Here is a 23,086-nt window from a genome sequence, read left to right as displayed (position 1 = left end):
ATGACAAATGCATTTGCCACTTCAAGGGAGTGAAAAAGAAAGAAAAAGTGCTTTCCAGTCCCTGTTGATCTTGCTGAGCCAGAGGCATGCTGTGACAGACAGGCTGTTAATAATTACAGTACATCAGTGTGTTCAGATGAGGAAGTTTTTTTTAAAAAATAGCACACACTAAACAAACGCTTCTGTAACTGCTGTTTCATTAGAGGATTTTCAGGCCACAAGCAAGTTTCCCTGGCACACTTCACAAGTACTCAAATGGCATTGGGTGATCCTTTTTTTTTTTTTTAATTCTAACACAGTAAAAATCCTTTTGGCTACCAACTCTCCATTAGAGAAAATGAAACGGTAGACAAGGTGAAATCAGACGCCTTGGATGAGCTTGGTCAGTATAGCTAGAAGGCTGGACAAAAGCCGAATACAAGGATTAAAACAAAAATAAAAAAGGCAAAATCACAATAAAAAAAGGTCTGGGAAATAGTACAGTAAACAAGAAATATTATTTTATAAAATGTTATGTATCTATTTCTTTAAATCAATGATATGATCTATTTTACATTTCCAGAGATTAAAAAAACGTGGCACCGAAACAGCTAATGAAAACAACTGTGAACCAACTACAAAGCACGTACGCCAAAGCATGCAGTCTGTATCATTGATCTGATCAGAGGTAAAGCCATGATGCAGTGAAAGGGTTTATTTTTACCTGACGACACTGGTAATGGAACTTAAGTAAGAAAATCATTATTAAGACAATAGCTCAATGTACACCGCTCAATGTACACAGACGTAACTGCAGGGTATCAACGCCTTAATATGCCAGCCATATTAGGTCAGCAACACATTCAGCATTAAGAGCGATAATAACTGTGAAACTACGAAGTCACTGCCTCCAGTGGTACAAGGAGATAACAAGCTTAGCACAGTGGCTACAGCAGCTTTACCAAAAAAAAAAAAAAAAACCCACAGGAAAAGGCAGCCATCTTAGGTCACAGGTCAAAGTGAAAGCTGTTGTTACATTTTGCCCTGAAAATTGAAGTTGCTGGCTTAAATGGGTAGATATTTGCAGAAAGTTGAGAAACACATACAAACTCCTATACTGGGAGGCTTAATATCATAAAATGGAAGGAAAAAAACATGTTAATGCTTGTATTGTTGGTATTCACACGCTTAAATACTCAATTAAAATTCATTTATTTACCCAATATTACTCAACGTTTCGATCTGAAACAGATCTTCATAAAGACCAGAACGTGTAATCATGTCTGTGTCACTACAGAAAAGACATCTTAAAAGGCGCATACAAGTAAATGTGCGAATACAAGGACTAACATGTCAACATAATTCCACAGCAGACTTGGCTCAGATTTGCGTTGTTCAAATCATGGGATTAATTTGCAATAACTTGCTTTAACAGAACAGCATAATTACCTTAAACTAATTGTTGAATATGAAATATATATATATACATACACACACACACATATGTAAAACTGAGCATGGTTAAAATAAAGGCAGAAAACTGCATCAATTTTTTTTTTTTTTTTACTTTAATCTGTTTGCAACATTACATGTCATGCCAGTGGAACCACAGGGCTTTTTTTGCAAGCTGCTTTTCTTGCAGTTTCCTGTCTCAACCCCACCCTTCCTATCAGCATGGCTCTTTAATGCACTGTGAATCCCATCACCAGTTATGAATATTATATTTTGGCATATTTCCCCGTCTCTTGTTTATATGATAAAATCAATACATTTTTCTTAATTTTTATGTAGTTAACAATTAATGCAACTCGAGCAAAGGTTTGGATAAGGTTGCAATAATGGATATACTGGTATATAGACAGTATGATAGGCTTAAACCGGTCTACTGCTCTGCATCAGGTCACCATAAGGCTCTACTGTGTAGCCTTCACATATAGCTAATTAAGTCCTAGCAAAATGTACATTTAAATAATGCTTTATTTATTTTTTTAATTGAAGTGGAAATGCTTTAGACTGAACCCACTGGGTATCTAATTATCACATTTTGTGATAATTCACCATTCCCCCATATAGGAATCTAAACTGTAGTTAAATGTTTGGTATTACTACACACTGCTGTTATTTGAAAAGGGTTTTTCATGGTTTGATGAATGAATGTGTTTTTCGCATCCTAGGCATTTCAATATAGCAATAAGGCATGAGAGGGCATGGTTTGTGAGGGATATTGGATATTGTCACTTTTATAAAAATGAAAGGAGAAATCTATGTAGTTTCTAAAGATTTATTAACATTTTGGGGTATAACCTTCCACAACAGAAAATATATAAAAAAAGACTAAATAACTCTAAAAACCTTGCAAACAACTTTAACTAAAGCATTGTCTTTTAAAATTAAATTTTACATGAACAGGAACATGGAGACATTTTCTAACTGTTTTAAACAGCCTACCCTATACATTACTAGCCTCACTGTCAATCAAAATATACATTTAAAAAAACCATTACATTTGTTAACACACTCCCAAAGACAGCGAAGGTGGTATTACAAATCTTAAGCAGAAATCACCTTGCATAAACAATGGCATACAGCAAAGTAAATTCCTAAACTCTCTGGTGCACTCTGCTGGAAAAAAAAGTATTGAGTTTACACTTCCAGCTGCACTGCAGAATAACCCCAGTGAAAGACTGGACTTGCCTCAAGTTGCCCAATGCACCTCCTCCCACACAGCCTGTTTGCAGCCGCTCAGTCTGGAGCCAGAGAGGTATGCAAGTTCAAAGCAATTATCAAAAAAATCATCGTACATCCTTTTACTTTCAATTGGGAACTCACCTGCATGTCAGAGGCCAGGGTTTCATAGGTGTCCTTCAGACAGTGCCAGTTCTGCCTGCCCAGGGTAAGTGCCACTCCAGGAAGGCTGTGAGCACAATGTTTAGCAATCTCAGTATCTACAGTCTGAGCTCGACAGGGATCTGTCATGGACAGGTACTGATCCAGCAGGGCCTGAGGTACCACATCCTACAGAAAAAAGGTAAAAGTTTGGCATTTAGTACATTTATTTTTTTATTTTTTTTTAAACCCCACAATACGGAAATTAACACTCACCTTTTTGCGTTGCATTGTTTTGCAAGCCTTTACATGTATGAATGCTTAAGGGCAGTTTTAAAAGAAAAAAAATCAGCAATTTAAAAGCAAATTCTCAACCTAATCCAGAGAGGACCAGTACACCGGACAAAACCATGAAATAATAATGGATGAAAGAGAAACCCACGAGAATACAAATTTAAAGCAAAGAACCCACAGCACTATGCGTGCACCTTGGAAACGAGAAACTGTTTATTGAACTAATGCTGCATTGCCTTTTATGTGGACATTGTTTATAACACTCCCTATTTGCATTTCCTAGCAGAAGCTATTTATTTGGAGCAGGACTAAAATGCGTTGTTTCAGTAAATTACATAAGAACGTTGCTTAAGAAACTACTAACAGTCTTTCTGACTTCACCCCTTTTGTCATTACTGAACAATGCTCCTGCATGAATACAACGACTGGGTCATTACAGCAATCTTGCTTTTCATGCCCAGAATAGCTACCTGCTGTTTGCATTTCCTCTCTTCCTCTGGACTGAGGCTGCAGTCGCTCATCTCAGAGTCGTCCCCGTGGATGAACCCCAGGGTGGATTCCAGGCTCTGTTTGGGAAACAAACAGACAGAAGATTAAGGGCTGCTGAATGCGAGTTCCCCCTCAAGGGCACCAGTTGTCACTTCAATAGAATTTAATAACAATACAAAAAAAACTCTAAAACTTAAAAACAACGGCAGATGTTTAAAAAGAAATTGCTGATTTTCTTTGTAATCTGGACAGATGCTAGTTTCCATTTACTCACTAAAAAAAAAAAAAAAAAAAAAAAAAAAAAAAGGCAAGAATATTGGCATTAGAAATGTATATAGGAAATCCATCGGCATGCATGCAGGCTGGCTCATTTCCCACTGGGTGAGGGGTACTGGTTTGAGGGAAACCTGTCCAGGACAAAGGGAGAGGCAATGACTGATCTTTCATGACATGTGTTGAAGGGTAATTTTGTGTTTCAGACAACTGAGTGCACCTCTGCCAGTGTAGCACCACACATGTCACAGGCTGAAGTACATTTTTTTTTTTTTTTTTAATACCATCTTTTGGCTAAAGCTGCTTGCGTGTGTATCAGCCCTGAACTTGATAAACAGTCTCAAGGCAGGGACCATACCTTGTGTTTAAAATCCATTGTTAAGTAAAAAAAAAAAAAACTCCTACCTCTATATCTGCTGTGTCAGTGATTAAAGGCACTGCATCTGTACTGAAGTGGTCTGGGGTGGCTGCTTCCCTCTGGGTCTCTATCCTGTTATCAAAAGGCTTGTGGGTAGAGTTTTCCAGCTGGGATCCTAGTGTTGAGGCTCTCAGGGCTGCAGTCAACACATCAACTTGTGCTACCAGGCAGAAAAACAAGAGCACCATTACAACAAACGGAGTGCAGAAGATGATGTCTGCCTGCCAGGCACTCATACAGAGCACTGCAATAAGTAGGGGTTCAGGAAACTGCTCACCTAAATATTTGAGTAAACGTCAGCCAAAGTGTTTTCACAGCAACTATAATAAAAGAACACTCGAACAAATGATCAACCTCCACTAACTTCAGTGTGTTTAATAACAATACTAATTCTGAACCTTAACTGAACTGTTATCCTTCAGTACAAAATAACTGAGTTAGAGTTCTCATTTTAACATGCATGAACCTGATAAGACTAATTATGGGACTTCAGCCAAAAATATAAACATCCAGTACCACCAGGCTTCAGGATAGAACAGAGCTGCCTGACGCAGTACAATGTCAACAACGTACTGAACAAGTTATTTAAAGTGTTCCAGGAAGATAGCAAGCAGCACATATTAGAGGTATTGTTATAACTTATGCATATGTGATACTGGCTCTTTAAGGTCTCAAATGTGCAGTTTTGAAAAAAGCACTAGCAGACATGTGTTTGCATGTTAAAATATGTTATCTGGCACTATGAGGTTAAAGCAAGTTACTGGCTGCAAGGCAACTGTACATGTGGTAAACTGGTATTTCCCCTCCCCACCTGCTTGTATCAAAAGACTGTCTACCTTTAACATCAGGGTCATCGACGTGCGGCTCAAGGTTCTCGATCATTTCCTCCAGCTCCTTCCTCCGGGCTGGGCTGATGGAAGACAACGGGCTCTGTGATGAATGGGTCTCTTGGGATCCCTTCTGTGTCTCTTGGGCCTCCTGTGCCTCCTGCAGCTCCACCTCCAGGTCGATGAGGGGGAGAGGAGTCCTCCAGTAATGGAATGAGTTGTACAGTTCCTGCTCAGGGATGGGTTTATCCTTAGAGATGGTCCCCGACAGTGTACAGGAGGAAGATGTAGTGGTGGTGGCGGTGGCAGCATCTGCTGGTTCTGCACGACTGGAAGTGCAGATTAAAGGCTGACTCTCTAAAGTGGTTCTCCCACAGTTCTGTGGAGCAGAGTCCCGTAGGGACGGCAACACTTGGGTGACGTTGTCCTTCTCCTCCTCTCCTTGTTGGCTGCTAGATGATGTTGAGTCACAGAACTGTTGTCTCTCTTCTATCTGGCAACATCGATGGTTTTTGATGTCAGAGCATTGCTCGCTCTCCCTTGTCTCACAGCTCTGGGATTTCTCCTCCGTCTCCCAAGACTGGGGGTTCTGCAATATCTCAGAAGGCTGCAAGTTCTCCCCTGTCTTGCAACAGTGTTGACCATTCTCCTCAGTCTTTGTGGTTGCATCTTCCCCACAAGTGCTGACCCCAGATTTAGAAGAGGGCACTTCAGTCTCTGCTTCCGAACTGCAAAATGATTAATATGATTTAATTTCTCATAAAGGACCAAAGCGTTACAGTACAAGCTAAATCTCCAAGACTACAATTGATGGTCACATGATGTGTTATGTGATCCCATAGACCTATATAAGGTTTATGAGAGGCCTGTGAAACTTTTCAGCAATAAACTCGCACACAATAACCTGATATTCAAAATGTACCCCCAACCACCAGTACAGTAATCAAAACAAACAAGCGTGTATGAGGTTTAATCTTTATTAAGACACTCATTACACTAATAACAAAAGTATGTAATAAAAACGAATAAAAAGTACAGTAATCCACCGCGTATCCGACTGCGATGGGACCAGAGTAAGGGTGAATATGTAAAAAGGCAGATAAATGAATCCTGTTTTAAATACCATTACACATAGCTGCAACAACTACTACACTACATTATTGTTTTGAGATTCAGTTTTAATTAGGGAGCTCCCGTAAATCCCTTGTTTAGAAAGATACAGAGAATTAGTGCTTGTGACAGAGTTGCTGTCTGCTGTGTGCGTGCGTGCATTTGTTGCTGAGCCACAGGCAGGAGATCGAGATAGAGGTTGAAGATGATACGCCCCGCAGGCAAACAGGATTTATTTATATATTGTAGCATTGAGCTGTGGGGTTTCCAGGATATAACGAGACAGACAACAGTTGCGGTTCAAAGCAGTAGGAAACCTATTTTTTTTTTAGCTTTTAGTGAACAACAACTCCGATTCTCAAACTTAACCCATCTTAACTCTCTCTCAATTATCTCGCCGCCAGATCCCGCTCCTCTCTTTCAAACCGTCATCTCCACACACCCAAGTCCCTCCCCCTTCCTCACTCATTGGTCCAACACTCCCAATCTCTGACTGTTTGTGTCACACCTGCTCCCACCCCCCCCTCAGGGATGCACTCACACACTGGCATCTTGAAGCTCTATAAGCACCAAAACACAAAGAGCTCCAACATATCTGAACAAGAATAACCATTTATTAACACACATTATCGCTCAGTAACAAGGTGCAAACATCTGATTGATTGATCTGTCAAGCTTTTTTACTAAAGTGCTGCGTTTTTGTATTGAAATCTAGGTGAAAGGCAAGGTAACAAGGTGAAAACTATGGAGCGCCATTTGTGCCAAAACTATCCAGCCATTAATTTGTCAATTTGTTTGTCAATTTGTGAATTGGTCAATTTGTCCAGCAATTCATAGTCGATTAAACTGTCAATTCATAAACATTTGTTAATTAATCTATTAATTAATTTGTCAATTCATTAATATAAAAAGCTGTACGGACCTGCAAATTTGCAATCAACCAGACAAATTTCCAACTGTCAATCTCGCACTGTGCCGAAAACACTGCAACCTTTCTAGCCAATGGGAGCACACACTAATATTTTAATCAATGAAAATCCAGCCTCACTCAAAACTGCTTCAGCCAATAATATTTTTATAAGGGTGTTTCAAAAGATATTCTATTTAACAAGACACTCTACTCTGCTGATTTTCAATGGAGGCTTCTATCTCACTGCGCGCAAAGCATTGTGGTATATTGAGAGTTAGGCAAAAAAATTCCATGGAGAGTCAATGCAGGTGTACGAAATGTTGCTAACATCTACTTAAGCCTATAGCAAGATACATCAAGATATATTGGAAGACGATTCTCCCAGAAACACCCCCAGCAGATCTGAGCTGGGAGTTGACCCTCTGGTTTACTCTAATGATGTGAGCAGGTGTCAACTTAGCAGGAACACAATTACTCACCTTTGGAGAGAACGAGAACATCAACTGAAGAATTAAACTGCTAGAAACAAGTATTTTCCCGTATAATGAGAGTTACAAACTCACTGCATGATTTGGATTTGATGTTAGCAAGTTTTTGCAGGTAAAGAAAAACTCAACACCACACACAAATGTTTAAGAATTAAACACCTATAAGCAAGTGATAATAAACATGGAAACACAATCAAATTAAACACTGATTATTTTTCTCCCAACAGAAATTCTCACGAATGTGTTAAGCTTCACCTTGATAAAAAATGTATTAAAATAATTTTGAACAGGGATATTTTGCTGTGTTATAGGAAGGTAATTAACACACACAATCCCAAAATAGCAGTGACCAAAGAAAGAAAGAAACATTTACATTGTATTTGGTCAGCTACAGCATATAGGCTTTAGACAAAACAAAAAAGCTGTTTTAACCCTTTCGCTGCTAGGGCTTTTGGAACCCTCAATGCTCGAGGTTTTTCCTGAATTTGGGACTGAACCACTTCAAAGTCAAATTTCTCACACATCTTTAAAGGAAAACTATATATTGTTTTTTTTCAGCACAATCTGAACTTTTCAGTGATGTTATATTTGTGGGCATATTTGGTGAACTGATTGACATACTGCAGGATAAATATAACACAAAAAGAAAAGTTACATTTTCTATATAACTAAATCCTTGGAAAAGTTATTTCTTAACATGGTAATGTGGCAGTGTGCCCGCCCTTGTGTGTCTTCATGTTGTGTTTTAATGTGGGTGTATATGTATAGATGCATGGGATATAACGTGGGTTATGAGCACGTGTAATGTAAAATGCAGATTTGTATTTAGGCATGAGGATTGCACATCACTTCACATGCAGATAAAATATGTATAATGTGCATCACAGGAGTGCACTAATTAACTCACGTGCAGATGTACCAAGACTCCAATTGAATGACTGATTAGCAATCGAGTCTTGGTACAGCTGCATAAAAGGTTCACCCACTCGGGGTTGTGTGTTTGCAAGTAGAGAACGGGACTGGAGACGGAGATAGTAGTAGTAATAATAATCAAAATAACAGCTCACCGTGTTTATCTGTATAGTCCGTTTTGTTTGTATCTTTGTTTTGGCTAACAGTGCCGTGTCCTGTGTTTTTGTTTGTCTTTACAACCTTTTATTTTCTGTTTGCTAATAAACCGCGCAGCAGCACATTCAAATTCAACTCACTTACCACTCTGTGTTTCATTTCCTGGTTCTGACGTCACCACTACAGCCTTGTGATAGGTAATAAGACAAATTGTGTATGTCTCACATTGACAATATGTTGACTATATATGAAGATTTTTTTTCTAACAGTTATGTTTTGTCATGTCTCAAACATTATTATTAAAAATAAACAAAAAAAAAAACAGAACACCGCTAGGTCAAATGATCATTACGTTTTCATGGTGTGAACTTTGTGGCATATAAAAACTAGGCCCTATATATTTTCTAAAACTAGATAAATACAGAATTCAAAATATGACTATTTTGCTTGGAATAGAAACACAGAACATGATTGCCTTACATATGTTATTATTATTTGCCACGGTTCTCTATTTACTGACCCCTCTACACAAACTAAATCTAAGGAAGCTGAAAATGTAGGTTATGAAGATGACAATGGTACTAGACTCAAACATGAGGTGATCTTTAACCACTCTTGCAATGCAGAGAATAGAACATACCCAATTTTCATTTTCAAAATTAAGGATTACCACCTCACATTATAAGGTAACTTGAAAACTTCAAATTGGCAAGATAAATGTCAAATTTTCTGCTCATTTGAAAAAGTGCTTTACAAAAACTACAACATTTTATACCTTTAAAGTTTTTCTTGCTCTAAAGGGATGAATATTGATGCTATCCATTCCAAAAACAATACAAAAATCACAAAACTTCGTATTTACCCCCAACATTGTGCCACAAAAGCTAGATACAGGAACTGCAAATGCAGATTTACATGTTCTGCAGGTTGTAAGGTTTGCAGCAATACCAAACAAGTTTACTTTTATGTAAGGTTTCTGGCTGCAATAAGTTTCAAAACAAGACACACCCTGGCAGGCATTTTCCATGATAATTCTACTGATGTTGGCATGTGGCACCTCCTCACATTTAGCATGGCAAAACTCCCTGTGGGCAGCAAGTTAACCAGGGACAACCGTGTATTTTCTTAATCCCCATAAATTACAGAATTCAGTGATGACTAACACAACCTCCACCCCTAAGGTCTGTTACACATAACCCCCTCCTGATGCATGTTTGATAGATGTGACCGGGGCACCATTCACAGAGTTTGAGAGACTAAACCCTCCCACACATGTCCTACAATTGTGGAAGCGATTGGTCACTGTGACAGAAATACAATGAACCTTGGTTGTAAATCTCCCTCCCCACCTGTGAGAGTGCTAAGCTAGGGCAGAGTTCTTTGGACGGGCTGGCATGACAGTAATTTCCCTGGGTCGGGAAGTCGGTCAGTCTGGAAAAAGAAGAGACTCCATTGCAAGAACGTATTGGCCTGGAAGGGAAACAATGTAGCAGCCGCAGATTGTAAAGGCAGCTGTATTCGTTTACCAAGGGGTCAAGCGTGACAGCATATAAGGGGGACGGAGAATCGTAATCTGTTCCTTCATTTGGTTATTAATAAGTGATCCGGAAGGACCTGTATTTGTGTGGTGAATAATCACGAGTGTTTGTTTGTTCTGTCTATTGTTTCTTGTAATCAATAGATGGCTAACAAGTTCTGGAGCTGTCGCCAGAGGCCAGCACAAACCCGGAACAGCACTTCACTTGTATCACTAAACTGTATTGTACCACAATCACTAATTCATGCACTAAACAGTCTTGTGTATGTGTTTAATGTGGGGATACAAATATGGGACTATTTTGGGACCAGCCCAGGGATTATAAATGTAAGTAATACATGCCGCTGTATTACTTACCAGCATTATTATTTATTGTTTGTTTCGCAGTCAGGCATTGGACAAGGAAATAAAATAAACAAACCTTTTCCACCTGAATTACAATTGTCTGTCTGTTCTTTGATCACCTGCACAATATTAACCACTTTGCCACAGTCACTCACAGTCTGCAGGGCACTGTGCCACTGACATATACTAGATTGCGTGCGGTACAAAATAGGGCAGCCTGCAGCAATCAATAGCGACTGTTGAAAATAATTGTTGAAAATAAGATCGAGTTTGTTTAAATAGCTCCTTGGATCCCTTAAATTTTGTTGCCATCACGAGTTGATCAGATCAAAGCACGATCCGCAATATAATACAGACTTTAGTTTGCTGACTCGACTTCATGGATTCCAGACTGAATAACACGGATAACTCCATAGGCTAATTTAGACGTCAATCATCCACAGTTTAAATGATGAACCTGATCAACCATTCACATATTTCTAGAGATTAAACCCTCCCACACACTTGTGAAATTTTTTAAACGATCGGTTACTTGCAGCCTGCGGGACAGTACGATATATGGGGGGATGTACACAGTGCAACGTACGCCCCCTAGCACTGAAGGGGTTAAACACTCAAAATAAACATGCGATGCATCTCGGATTTAGTGATGAGAAACAGAGTGTAAATGTTGATGTGAATGAATTGTGCAGGTATTTGCAAACTGAGGTAATATATTAACAGATAAAAACGTACTTTTTTCACCATCTAACAATGAATTGTTGGCTATTTTAATGTAACTGTACATGCTCTCTGTAACAATCTGTGACAGAAAATCACATCAAAGCCATTATTGGTCAGTAAAATAACCAGGCAGTAGTTATATAAATCGGGTGTTAAATACTGCCCAGTAGTGTTTTTTTTTTTTTAATGGCCAGAAATTTCCGCCATCTTTTATGCACATAGGCCTAGGTATTATGGCAGACTCAGTAACTCAGGTTTTCCACATCATAGAAAAGTCACTAACTTACACAAAACAGAATGACTTAAGGAAGGAAGGAAGGAAGTGATTACACATACATATTTACAGCAAAGTAGCAGATTTGTAACCTGCACAGCTCCCCATCAAGAGACCCACCTGCTATGGAACCGAGTGTTGGTAGTGTCTTCTGGCTCCTCGTCCTCTTTGAAATACTGACCAGAGCTTGCAGGGTTCGCAAACGTAGAGATAAACTGGCCAAGAGACTGAAAGGCAGCTTGTCGAACCTAGAAGAGAGCGATTCAGAATCTCATTATATACACTGCATTAAAACCTTGACTGCGAGTACACTGCTGCTAGTGCTACTACGATAGATTTGCATGTTACTAGGATACACACATCAAGCCTACATTATGCGTTGGATTAGACAAATCAGAAGTAGTAGTTTTCACGTTTTTCTTTTTATTTAAAATTAAGGCAACACTTTTTTTAATCTATTAAATATACCCATTATCTTTTGTTTCAAAGCATTTTGTGTTTGGAATATATGGCAAGATTATAGAAAAAAGCTGAATTTAGTATGATAGCTACATTAGTCAGGCTTTGTGAAATTAATTCAAATGCTTTGCTTTTGGACAAAATGTAAACAGTACTAAAGTTCAGATATTCTGTTAAAACATAGTATTTTTTATTATTACACTGTTAATCTGATGCGGATGCACACATTCTTTTCAGTTCTTAAACATCTGTCCTCCATATTTCTTTTTTATAATCGGAAGTGTTCTAATTTGAATGCAAGTCATGCCTTTTTGTTTAACCATTATGCACAACAGTGTTTTTAGTTATTAGATATTCTCTTAAAAAAACACAAAAACGTTTATTTTGAAAAATAAAACATCAATGCATCGATTACACTATGTAACACAATTTTTGTTCCTGGGTAGTAAGTGTTATTTCCTAATTGCTTATGCCTCAAAAGTATAGAAAATGGTTATTATTCCCCACAAACTTTGCTTTTGTGACCAGGACAGTGACATTTTGAAATATCACTATTTCCAATGAGAAAACGGGAGCTTTTGTGTCTTTTCGTTCACATAAAGTCAGAAAAAAACAACATATGAATCCAAATTAACATGTATTTATACTAAAGTAATACAAAAATGACTACAAAAGATTTAGAAGCGAGTAGTTTTTCGAGATTTACAATTATACTGTAAATTTACATATTGTATATATTGTCTTAGAAATAACAAAAAATAAAATAGTATATATTTTATATAACAATAATAATAATGCTAGGATTACATAACACTAAAGTATGTACAATGTATTATCCCATAACGTTCACGACATTTAGACTGTACTAGCCTTTACAGCCTCAACTAAGAAGTATAAGAGGGGAAAAAAAATTCAATGCTGTGCAGCTTCTCACCCATCTGGAGGGGTCACTGATAAGGTTGATAAAGAGGGAGGAGAGCTTTGTCCTTCGGACTCCCTGAGACGTTGCAGAGGAAACGGTCATGAAACACTCCGCACAGGCTTTCCGTACCCCCCACACGTTATCAGAGCAGAGCTGGAAGAACCGGGGCAGCTGCACAGGAAGAACACAAAAAACAGCGTTGGGAGTCAACCGATTTCCTTTGTGTACGACAGCCAAGCATGCTTAACAGACTGGTCATCTGAGGCAAAAAAGCTTTATTTACTTAAAATTACAAAACACACCATACATCAAATGTGTGTGTTTGTGTCATATTTGTGTGTGCTAAACTTTTTTATATATATATATATATATATATATATATATATATATATATATATATATATATATATATATATACACCAGCAACTCCTCTGTAGCCTCTTGACCCACCACAGTACAGACGTCTCCAAAATTGGCTGCACATACCTGCCAACAAAAAAAATCAAAGCACACTCGGTCCCATTCATGTAGGCATCAAACCTGACATACTGCAATATGCCATCACAACAGCAAAATTATGGTATGCATCTGAAGAAACTTCATCTCATAACCTACTGTATACCAGTGAGGCAGGTGACTGGCCACCTCCCTTGCCCTCCCAAAAGTGTACCCTTGATATTAAAACTATAATATGTTCATATTAAAAATCCTGTGACACTTGTCTATAAACAATTTTTGTAAAAAGAATGAGGAAAAAAAAAAAGAATTGGCAACAATGACCCATCTAGGAAGCAAACCTTGCGAACATGAAACATCCTGCAGTCACAGCACATCTCACAAAACCTGGGGAGGAAGAGTCTCTCTGTGATATCTTTCCCCACCATCGGTGCCATTTTACAGATTATCTAAAAAAAAAAAAAAAAAAGTAATAAAATTAATTAATTAAAAAAAAAAAAAGCCAACATTTTTAAAATGAAACTTCTCTTCCTGGCTTTGTTTAGCATATTTCCACACTGGACTATAAAGCAGCACAGTGATGAGACAGGATGGTTTACTTACGGCCATGGCTTCTGTTTTCACATCATCGTTGCTGTCGGGGGCTATCAGATCCACGAGGACAGGACAAACTTTGGTCTCAATGTCGTATCTCTCAATGAGTTCCTGCTCTAGGAGCACCAAGAGTGCTGCCTGACTCGTCTTTCGAACCTGCAGCACAGGGAACAGTGCACAGACTCAAGGCCCAGATGATCTTTACATCAGAATACTGGCTGTGTCTGCAGGTCTTGCTATAAAACAAGTTCTTGCAGACATTGGTCCAAATTACGTAACTCACCATGACAACAGTCACTGAAAGAACTTGTTTTTGGCTGTTGAGGAGCATACAATAAATTAAAAACTAAACTAAGGGATTGACTTGATCAAACTGTACCACACCAGAATAAACCAGTTACTTTCTTTAAGTATTTTACAGCAATGGATCAACCACTTATTTTTAGTGATAATTCCAGGAAAAGCATGCATAGTTCCTTGATACAATTCACAGAGGTTAACTAGTCATTCCACTCCAGGATTATAAAATCACACTATCGCTTGCAAAATCGGTTTGATTCTGTGCAATTATTTATACGTTACATATCTGGCTGCAGAACTTGTCGCATAGAGGCTGCAAAAATAATACATCTTACTTTTGCATAATCCTGGAGGGTCTGAAGGCTCAAGGGCTCCATTTAGGAAGCCTTTTATGCACATAGCTACAGAATGGCTTGAAACATGGACTGTAGACCAATATCGAGAGATACAGAATAGTGTACTTTGCACCTTTCAATTGCATTATTTTAGAACCAATTACAAAGACAAGGTGTGGGGTAAGAATAGTACACTATTAATACCACATACACAGCCTGTAAGTTTTCACACATCATCTAATACAGATAAGCAATTGATCCAGGAAAGCAAACAGACTAAAGCATACAGCTCCTGTATCCAGTATTCTTACCTGATTATTTTGGTCTGCAAGGTATGCGACCACAATCGGTAATAAATATTTGGAGAAAGCATAAGGAATGGAAGGCCTGTTTTCTTGGCAGAAAATAGCTATGTGAGGAACCTGCTCCATTAATTCAGCTCGCACTGTGGGCTCTGAAACAGAAAACAATTCACATCTCATTTTAGCATGATTAATAAATACTGTAGTAGCTTTATGATCAGCATAAAATAAATGCCAACAGTTTCCAATATGGTTCAACTGCTTTGAACATAAGGTTATAGAATGTATTTGTTATTTGTTATTTTTTTTAAAGAAGTAAAAATTAAAACGTACATTAACCGATTTTTTGTCAAAGTTTGGGGTGTCTCGGAACCTCTAAGGATGAACATTCTACCGTAACAAAAACATTTGTTGATGCCATGATCCAGCTGAAGGACGTATTGTTACCTATACTTCCACTGACGTGCTTTATGTATTTTGTATTTTATTATTCTTGGTACAGTGGCTCTGCCGTACTGTGACTTTACATGTGCTTTCAGAGATGTACTATTTGCTGCTGGTTCCTGTTCCTCTTCATTGGTTTAATGACATACAAAGAGTGTCTGAGAAATACACTCAACTTGATTAGAGGTAGCCATCGAAAACGTATAAACGTAACAGGCAAGAATAATAAAAGCTGCAGCAAAAGGAACAGCACACAGGCTCAAGGCTCAGATCTAGACCAGAATACTGGCTGTCTCCACAGGTCTTGCTATAAATACAAGTTCACAAAGGCACTCCACTTCTGTTTCACTGAGTGACAAATGAGTTAGGATAAAAATCAGTAGGCAAGAAAAGACAAGGTGAAAAATGTGCCTCTGAAGCCCAAGCCAGTCCTGGCATACAGCTTCACTGGTACAGTATTCACAGTAGAAACAGCCACCATTTGCTTTGCGGCTAGAATTCCACCAACGTTTTTAAATCTATCATCACTGTCACACTTTCCTTGTCTTTTTGGATATCGAGGTATTTTAAGTTACCGTTACTTATGTATGTATGGATTACTAATAGTGTGGTGTTAATTTCATATCCTTGTTCTTGCCTACCGCTCTCTTCACCACACTGCCCCCTCCTACCTCCAGCCCCTCGCATCTCCCCACACCCCCTGTCGCCTTCTCCACTCCTCCTATATGGCCATGCCTTCCCTCCACTCTCCATCCTGCCATGCACGCTATTTCTCTAGCCCCTCTGTGGTAGAACCAGCTACCGGAGAACTTCAGGACTGCTCTGTCTCTCACTGCCTTACGCCACCTCCAAGACGCATCTGTTTAGATTACATTTGTAAATTTCCTGATCTACCCGTTATTATGCACTGGATTTGCCTGATCTAAGCACCATGTTACTGGATCCTCAGCTAATGCACCATCCTTGTACTATTGCACTACTAATATGTCTTTGTAGATATAACTTACTGCAATCCTTACTTGTTGTATCATACTTTATTAGTATTATTTGCACCTACTGTAAACTATACTGTATTTAAATATTAATCTTGCATTGTAACACTGTACTGCTCTGTAACACCTGAAGTCAACTTGGACAAAGGCACCTGCCAAATCAATAAATAAATAATATCCCCAATTTAAAAATAACATAAACACCCCAAAAGGGTTTCAGCACAATAAAATTGTTAATACTACTTCTTCTGTCTCTACTGAAGATTCAGATAAGTCAGGACTTCACAAACTACTGTAACAACATACTGGAACTCACTACTAGATCATGTCAGAATATTAAAAGTTCCCCAACAATGCACTAGTTCTTACCTGAATCATCTGCCAGTCTGCTAACCCGCTCCAGCACAGCGATGCAGTCCCTCTCATCCTCGCTTACCGCCTTTAAGGTATCCAGTAAAGTCCGAGCCACCATTTGTCTAGTTCAATAAAACAACAAAAAAGACCACACAGTGCTATAGAAATTGAATCAATGTTTTGTTTCTGTACACAAACTTGTAATATTCAGACTGGGCTCTCCACATTCATCGATCCACAACAATTCAAGCAGCTGTTTCTTCAGCTGTTTCACTTGGAATGGTAAATTAGCCAAGCCTAGCAGCTCTGAAGGACACCAAAACTAAGCTCATTTCAATAACGGTACATAATGCCCAACCTCTCCTCTACAACCACTGTCCCACTGATTTTCAAACACAGCCCAGAACAATGTTGCTGCACATCCGAAAACATCAACAGCAAATGCTTTTTAGACAGTCAATTTTACTCATGCATTTATCTAATAAAGTCCCCATAGCAGTCATTTAGTAATTGCAACTGACAGATTTATATATGTTGCATTCTTACTCTTAAAATAAGCAGACATGTGTGGTGTATGTTTGTAACAATGTAAACTAGTGAGTTTACCAAACAAATGGGCAGAGCATAAACTGCAATTTAGCCCATTCGTTCAGATTGCAAACCACCAGTAGACTGTTAGAATCCAAATTACGCAAAAATAACTGAACGTCTCGACTTATAATTGAACCACAGACAAGTCGCTGTACATGGCGGACTTCCCAATTTGTGCATTCAGACATTGCTGTGCTATGTTCTGTTTTTCTGATCACCCTCCATATTTCTTCTTTACATGAAGTACCTGTTAAATATGTTTTCACTTGCAGCGTATTTATCCAGTCTTCCCAGCGGCGTCAACATCTCATCTTGTGAAACAAAGTCCAGGGCTGAAGGTACAATAATGACATCAGTCTCTGAGCTGTAGTCATCCACACCAACTATCAGAAACACCAGAAACACCACTTATAATCTTAATAATTCACCCCACACAGATCTGATCCGTGACATGCACATTTATTTCTTACACCATGGCTATAAAGAAAAGCGAGGGAAAGAGAGAAAGCACAGACAAATTTATTAGACAACAAAACCAATGTACAGTAAAATACTTGATTTCTTGCAAGTGCAACCCAAAGATTAATTAAGACATATGTTAGCTTGTGAAGGTAAAAATGATAAGAAACTAAGTATAAGCAAACAATAGAAAACGATAAAAGCAAGGGGCTCCAGAGTGGCGCATCCAATAAAGGCACTCTGTGTGGAGTGCAGGAGGCGCCCTATAGACTAGAGAGCAGAGGTTCGAATCCAGGCTATGTCACTGCCAACCGTGACCGGTTCCTAGGGGGCTGCGCACAATTTGCCGAGCTCCGCCTGGGTCGGCAGGGGAATCTAAAGTTCACCACCCACCAGCGACCCCTGTGGCCGATAGGGCGCCTGCAGTTCTGCAATGGAGCCACCAGATCTGTGTTGTCTTCCAGCACTATAGGTCTGGCGGCCTCTTTGTGGATTGGCAGGAACACGTTTCGGAAGACGTGTATTCCAGGCTTCGTTTCCCAAGTTGCCAGGGGGTTGCAGCAGTGAACCGGGATACACAATTGGGTAAAAACCATTGCCGATGACTAAATTAAAAATTACACATTAATGAACAGTCCTACTGACTAAAGGGAATCATAACAAATCATTTATAGTGTGCCTCAGTACCAGATCAGTCACAGTGTATAGATTCTGCATGGTTTGATTTAAATAATATGATCATAGTTGGCAATGCTGGGTGCTGTCAGCGGTGTACACCCATTGAAAGCTTGCAACTCAATTTCCGCTACCTTAACCCAAGTCAGAAGTCAAACAGTACAGCCAACATGTACAGGAAGTAACGCGACTAGAACAAGCCGGCGACCCCACACATCGAACACGCACTTCTCAATGCAACAGAACTGGGCTCGTCTGCATTGGTGTTTTTAGAGCTTTTAAAATCATATCATCTCATAAAAGACAGGGGACTAAATTTGTAATTGCAGTATACCACACAACACTGCCCAATTACACAAGCATAGTGAAGCTATATCAACACAGCTATATCACTGGTTGTGTTACATGCAGGCCCAAAAATATCACATGGGTCGAAAATGATTATGGGTTAACTTAAGTTAAGGATTCCAGTACAAGCTCTTCATGCACAGTAGAAACCAGGAAAAACAAAAAAACAAAAAAATCAGTACCTTATAGAATTCTGACAAGCAGTGAAGAGACCCTCCTCATTACTTGTGTCAGTGCTAGTCAGCAGAAACCAAATGATTGTATAGCATGCATGGGCATGCATTGCAGAAGGTTTACAGAGTGGCTATTTTGCCACTGGGGGTAGACAGATATATTACTCTAACAATATGCTATGACAGTTCCCAACCTCAATTTCAAAGTACAGTTCTGGCTATTTTACCGACTAAGAATGCAGAATTTCACTTTAATAACGTACCATACTGTATAGTAATTTGCAACAAGCAACCAAAGTAATTTAATACTGCCACCATACTAAAAGGTCACATTTGTCAAATTTTTAAATGTAACAATTCGGCGAGGCAAAACTTCTAAGTTTGGCAAGTGTGAATCTTGTGACCGTCTCACTTCATTAGCATCATTGCTCGATTTTTTTAAAGCGGGTTCAGCGCATTAGCCAACCGGTATTTACTACGTCAATAACAAAAACAACAATAACAAAAACAACAACAACAAAAAACTACAACATACCTGTAGCCCGTGATATTCAAAGCACTGGAAATAAATAAATAAATAAATCCCCACCCCCTTCACTACATGTGTTAGTTATTATTATATGTTGCACATCCAGTCAGGGTTAGAAAACGTTTCCTATTTTTTACCACACACAAGAACCGATACAGCTTCGTCTGGCATTTTTACTCTGTGGATCATTCGACATATTCAATAAAAAATACTAAAGATTTTAATAGCCAATACAAAAATCACTGCCTTCGAAAAGAAGAAATGCTCCTCACAATATGTTCGTTTTCTTTGCCAACCATACAACAAAACTCCCAGCTGTAGCGCTAGACTACAAGTACATAGATAGTACAGCACAGTCAAACGGGTCTTTCCGTGAAAAAGGGGGAAAGATATCGGTTTATTACCTTAACCAATATAAACCAGCCCCAAAACGTATAAAAGGGTTTATTTCCGGATGCTGCTCCCAAGGCCTGCAGCCCATCCGGGAGATCCCTATCCCTGGCAGTATGTATAAACATCCTCATCACACTGAAAGTTGCATGACAAAAAAAAAAAAAAAAAAAAAAATTCAAAATTACAACACTGAGGCAAACTTACATCCGTCAATCTCCTCCTGCAAATCTTCCTGAAGCAGGGATAAATCTGCAAATAGAACAGAGATGTCAATTGCAGACTCGGCGTCGCACGAGCCGCACTATGTGCGGGTAAAAAAGCAATTGAAAAAGCTGTGAAGAAAGGTTAGGTTTAAAAGTGGGCTGTTGCAGCCGGAGTAAGGGCTACGTACCAGCCATCTTGTCCTGGTGCTACATTTAAAGTGGCCTCTGTGGCTCAGACAACAACTGGAGGAACTGAGAAAAGAAAAAATCAGAGAGCGAGCCTGCAGGGGAAGGGTGGAAAGACGTTTGAACTCCGCTGCATAAACCATGACACCATCTAGCGGACTGTAACAGGAAAAACACAACACAACACAGCGTATGCAAAGTCCTATTCACCACTATGTATATGCTTACGTTACATAGTCAATCGTTATATTTAAAGGTTAACGTTTGTTATTTACAGGAGACACATGGTTATATCAGTAACAAAATAACCAGAGACAATTATGTTTAGCTTAAGTTCAAAAACAGTTAAACAATTAAAAATATACTGTACTAGCTGAAGTACCCCGAGGAAATTCAATGTTTCAATATTTCATTCATGACAAATTGGAACAGTAGCCTTATGGTTTCCTATAAGTTACCAATCTCGGGTGTGGCACAATGCGCTACCTTTACCTTTTTTTAATTTTTTTTTTTTTTTTACTTTATTTGTTTTTGGTTTTTTGTCATTTTTAAATGTATTTATTTATTTGTTTTGGTTTTGTGGGTTTCTTTAATTTGAGATACATGACTACTGTAGTGATCCAGCAATGGGGTTAGTAAATAAAGTACCCCAGGGGTCAAAATTTTCCCCTGGATGATAGAGGAGGCCATGCAAAATTTGGTTGCACTGGCTCCTGCGGGGTCCGAATGCATAAAGTAACAGACAGACCAACTTTCTTCTTTATATATTAAGATAATTACAAATATCATAATATTTCATTTTTTGGGTAGCGTTTTTTTTATTATGGACCCCCCCCCCCCAGTCCTCCTTGTCCCAGAGGTGGCGAGGTGGACATCTGTGCTGTTGAAGCTGACAAAAAGGGACAGCTGCTGGGCTGTCAGCAGGACTCACCCCCGGCAGGCTGCTGGCTGTCAGAACCGGCTGGCGAAGTGGAAGTCCCAGGCAAAGATGAGCCTGAGGGTCCAGTCCCAAGGTTGTCGCTGTGCCCCACCCTCCGGTATGGGGCAAGCCAGTCCCAGTGAATCACTACCTTTTGATTCCTGGGTGGCAACTGAACCCAATAGGTCACCCCTCCAAGTCATTCCAGAACCTGGCAAGACCCCACCCAAGCACTGTCCAGCTAGGGGCAGCATCCCCACTATAAACCCACGCAAACTCGATCACCTGGAGGTCAGAGTACCGCTTTTGGAAGCCACCTGCAGTCTGCAAGTGGCCGTGGGCAAAGCAATGTGCAGCATCCAGATGATCTTTTAAGCGCCTTGCATACTCAGGACCTGAGGTTTCCTCTGCAGCATTGGGTGGCCAGCCAATCAATGACTGAGTCTGGGTTCTGATCTCCTGGCTGAGCATCAATAAAGCCGGGGTGCAGCTGGTCCACTCCTGCACGGCAGTACAACAGGCTAACAGAACCAGGGGCAGCTATGCATCTCAGTCTTTCAGTGACAATAGCCAACTGGGCGGATTGGGTATGGTTAAACCCCTCATCCAGCCCGTCGCTCTGGGGGTGCAGAGAAGTGGTGCGGGCCATATGTATCCCCAGGCGACGGCAAAGACCTGGCGCTCAAAGTTGTGCCCCTGGTCCGAGTTCAGCTCCTGTGGTCCATAACTACTACAATATAGTAGTTCCCCTGATCTGAGCGCAGAAAGGGGCAGAGGATATTGACCCAGTGGGCTTCCCGGCTGGAAACAGCAGCAGTGTGGAGTGCGACCAGGCTGGAGGTCCCATCCTTGTGACACACTCATCACAGAGCCTGTAGAAATCCTCCATGTCAAGTAGGAATAGCAGAGTTGGATCAAGGGGAAGCAGTGCAGGTGCCTGAGTCCGTGTTGCTTGCAGGCTGTTGCTCTGACAAGACGCAGTGCAACAGGTGGAAGGGTGCAGCGATGGTGGCTAACTGGGCGACGAAGCATCGTAGGAGGCGAGCCACAGGAACCCTCGCAGCTGCCTTCCCCTCCTACTTGGTGTCCCAGGAAGGAGACCTTCCGTTGCATGAACCTGCACTTGTCGGGATGACATCCAGCTTCATCCCAGCCGCCTCTACTTGCTGGTAAGCGCCTGCACATATGCGACGACTTTGGGGAGCCAGGGGGATATAGTCACACTGCTGTCAGGTTCCCCATCGCTAAGCTGAGCTTTGGCAAAATGCAGGTTGGTTCTTTGTTGATTCCTCCTCCGCCATCACTTTCTCCCACTCCTGCGCCAATTGGAGTACAGCTTGCAGGGTCTGAGGGCGTTGCAGTCGCAGCCACAGGTGTTTGCGCAGCTCTCCGGTCCCGAGTGCCTTTATGAATTGTAGCCTGACCTGTTCTCCTTGTTCAGTGGGGAAAGACTGCACATAGGCCTGCCGGCTCTTCCTCTCCAGCTCCGATGCAAGACTGGCCAGGCTCTCCTCTGGCCACTGCAGATGGCGGCACTGCCTCAACTTGATCCCCTCTGGATCGACTAGGCTCCAAAAGTAGTGTGATGTCTTTGTGGTTCAAGTTGTACTTATTATACATAACTTATTGTAACTAGTTACTACAGTGTTTTTCTAAGTTTACCATATTTTCCGCAATGTGTTACTATACAGGTTATGTTTTTCCATGCTTTCACTATACTTTTTACATGTTATGTGTGCAGTACATTTGGTGAGAACAGCCATAAAAAAGTCATGTCCTTCACACCATCCAATTTTTCCTTTTGAAGCTTTCCTTCCATTTGTGAACTGGAAGACAACCGTGCATGCTCCGTCTATCAGCAGAAGGAAGTATGACCGTGAGGCACCCAGAA

The 23,086-nt window shown here is 40.0% G+C and overlaps 1 protein-coding gene across 5 annotated transcripts in view; it reads right to left on the bottom strand.

Moving 5' to 3' along the window:
* Window positions 1–20,386, bottom strand: part of LOC121314467 (serine/threonine-protein phosphatase 4 regulatory subunit 1-like) — a 28,851-nt gene extending 8,465 nt beyond the window's left edge. Inside the window, exons 1-14 of one of the 5 annotated variants that reach the window (XM_041247772.1) lie at window positions 20,279–20,386; window positions 20,092–20,136; window positions 17,558–17,693; window positions 16,735–16,841; window positions 14,939–15,081; window positions 14,002–14,148; window positions 13,740–13,847; window positions 13,363–13,428; window positions 12,955–13,113; window positions 11,682–11,809; window positions 5,116–5,834; window positions 4,267–4,439; window positions 3,570–3,665; window positions 2,809–2,994 (exon numbers count right to left, since the gene is read on the bottom strand). In XM_041247772.1, coding sequence (XP_041103706.1) covers window positions 2,809–2,994; window positions 3,570–3,665; window positions 4,267–4,439; window positions 5,116–5,834; window positions 11,682–11,809; window positions 12,955–13,113; window positions 13,363–13,428; window positions 13,740–13,847; window positions 14,002–14,148; window positions 14,939–15,081; window positions 16,735–16,841; window positions 17,558–17,693; window positions 20,092–20,136; window positions 20,279–20,285 — 2,220 coding nt within the window. In that variant the 5' untranslated portion in view covers window positions 20,286–20,386. Of the gene's footprint in view, window positions 1–2,808; window positions 2,995–3,569; window positions 3,666–4,266; window positions 4,440–5,115; window positions 5,835–11,681; window positions 11,810–12,954; window positions 13,114–13,362; window positions 13,429–13,739; window positions 13,848–14,001; window positions 14,149–14,938; window positions 15,082–16,734; window positions 16,842–17,557; window positions 17,694–19,898; window positions 19,994–20,091; window positions 20,137–20,278 lie in introns of those variants that run through there. The other 4 variants (XM_041247770.1, XM_041247771.1, XM_041247774.1 and 1 more) reach the window with 4 other exon arrangements.
* Window positions 20,387–23,086: the final 2,700 nt, after the last annotated feature.

Source organism: Polyodon spathula, chromosome 4, assembly GCF_017654505.1.
Source record: "Polyodon spathula isolate WHYD16114869_AA chromosome 4, ASM1765450v1, whole genome shotgun sequence".
NCBI classification, from domain to species: Eukaryota; Metazoa; Chordata; class Actinopteri; order Acipenseriformes; family Polyodontidae; genus Polyodon; species Polyodon spathula.
Note: the sequence above shows the minus strand (reverse complement) of the source record. Positions and strands in the feature narration are given on the sequence as shown.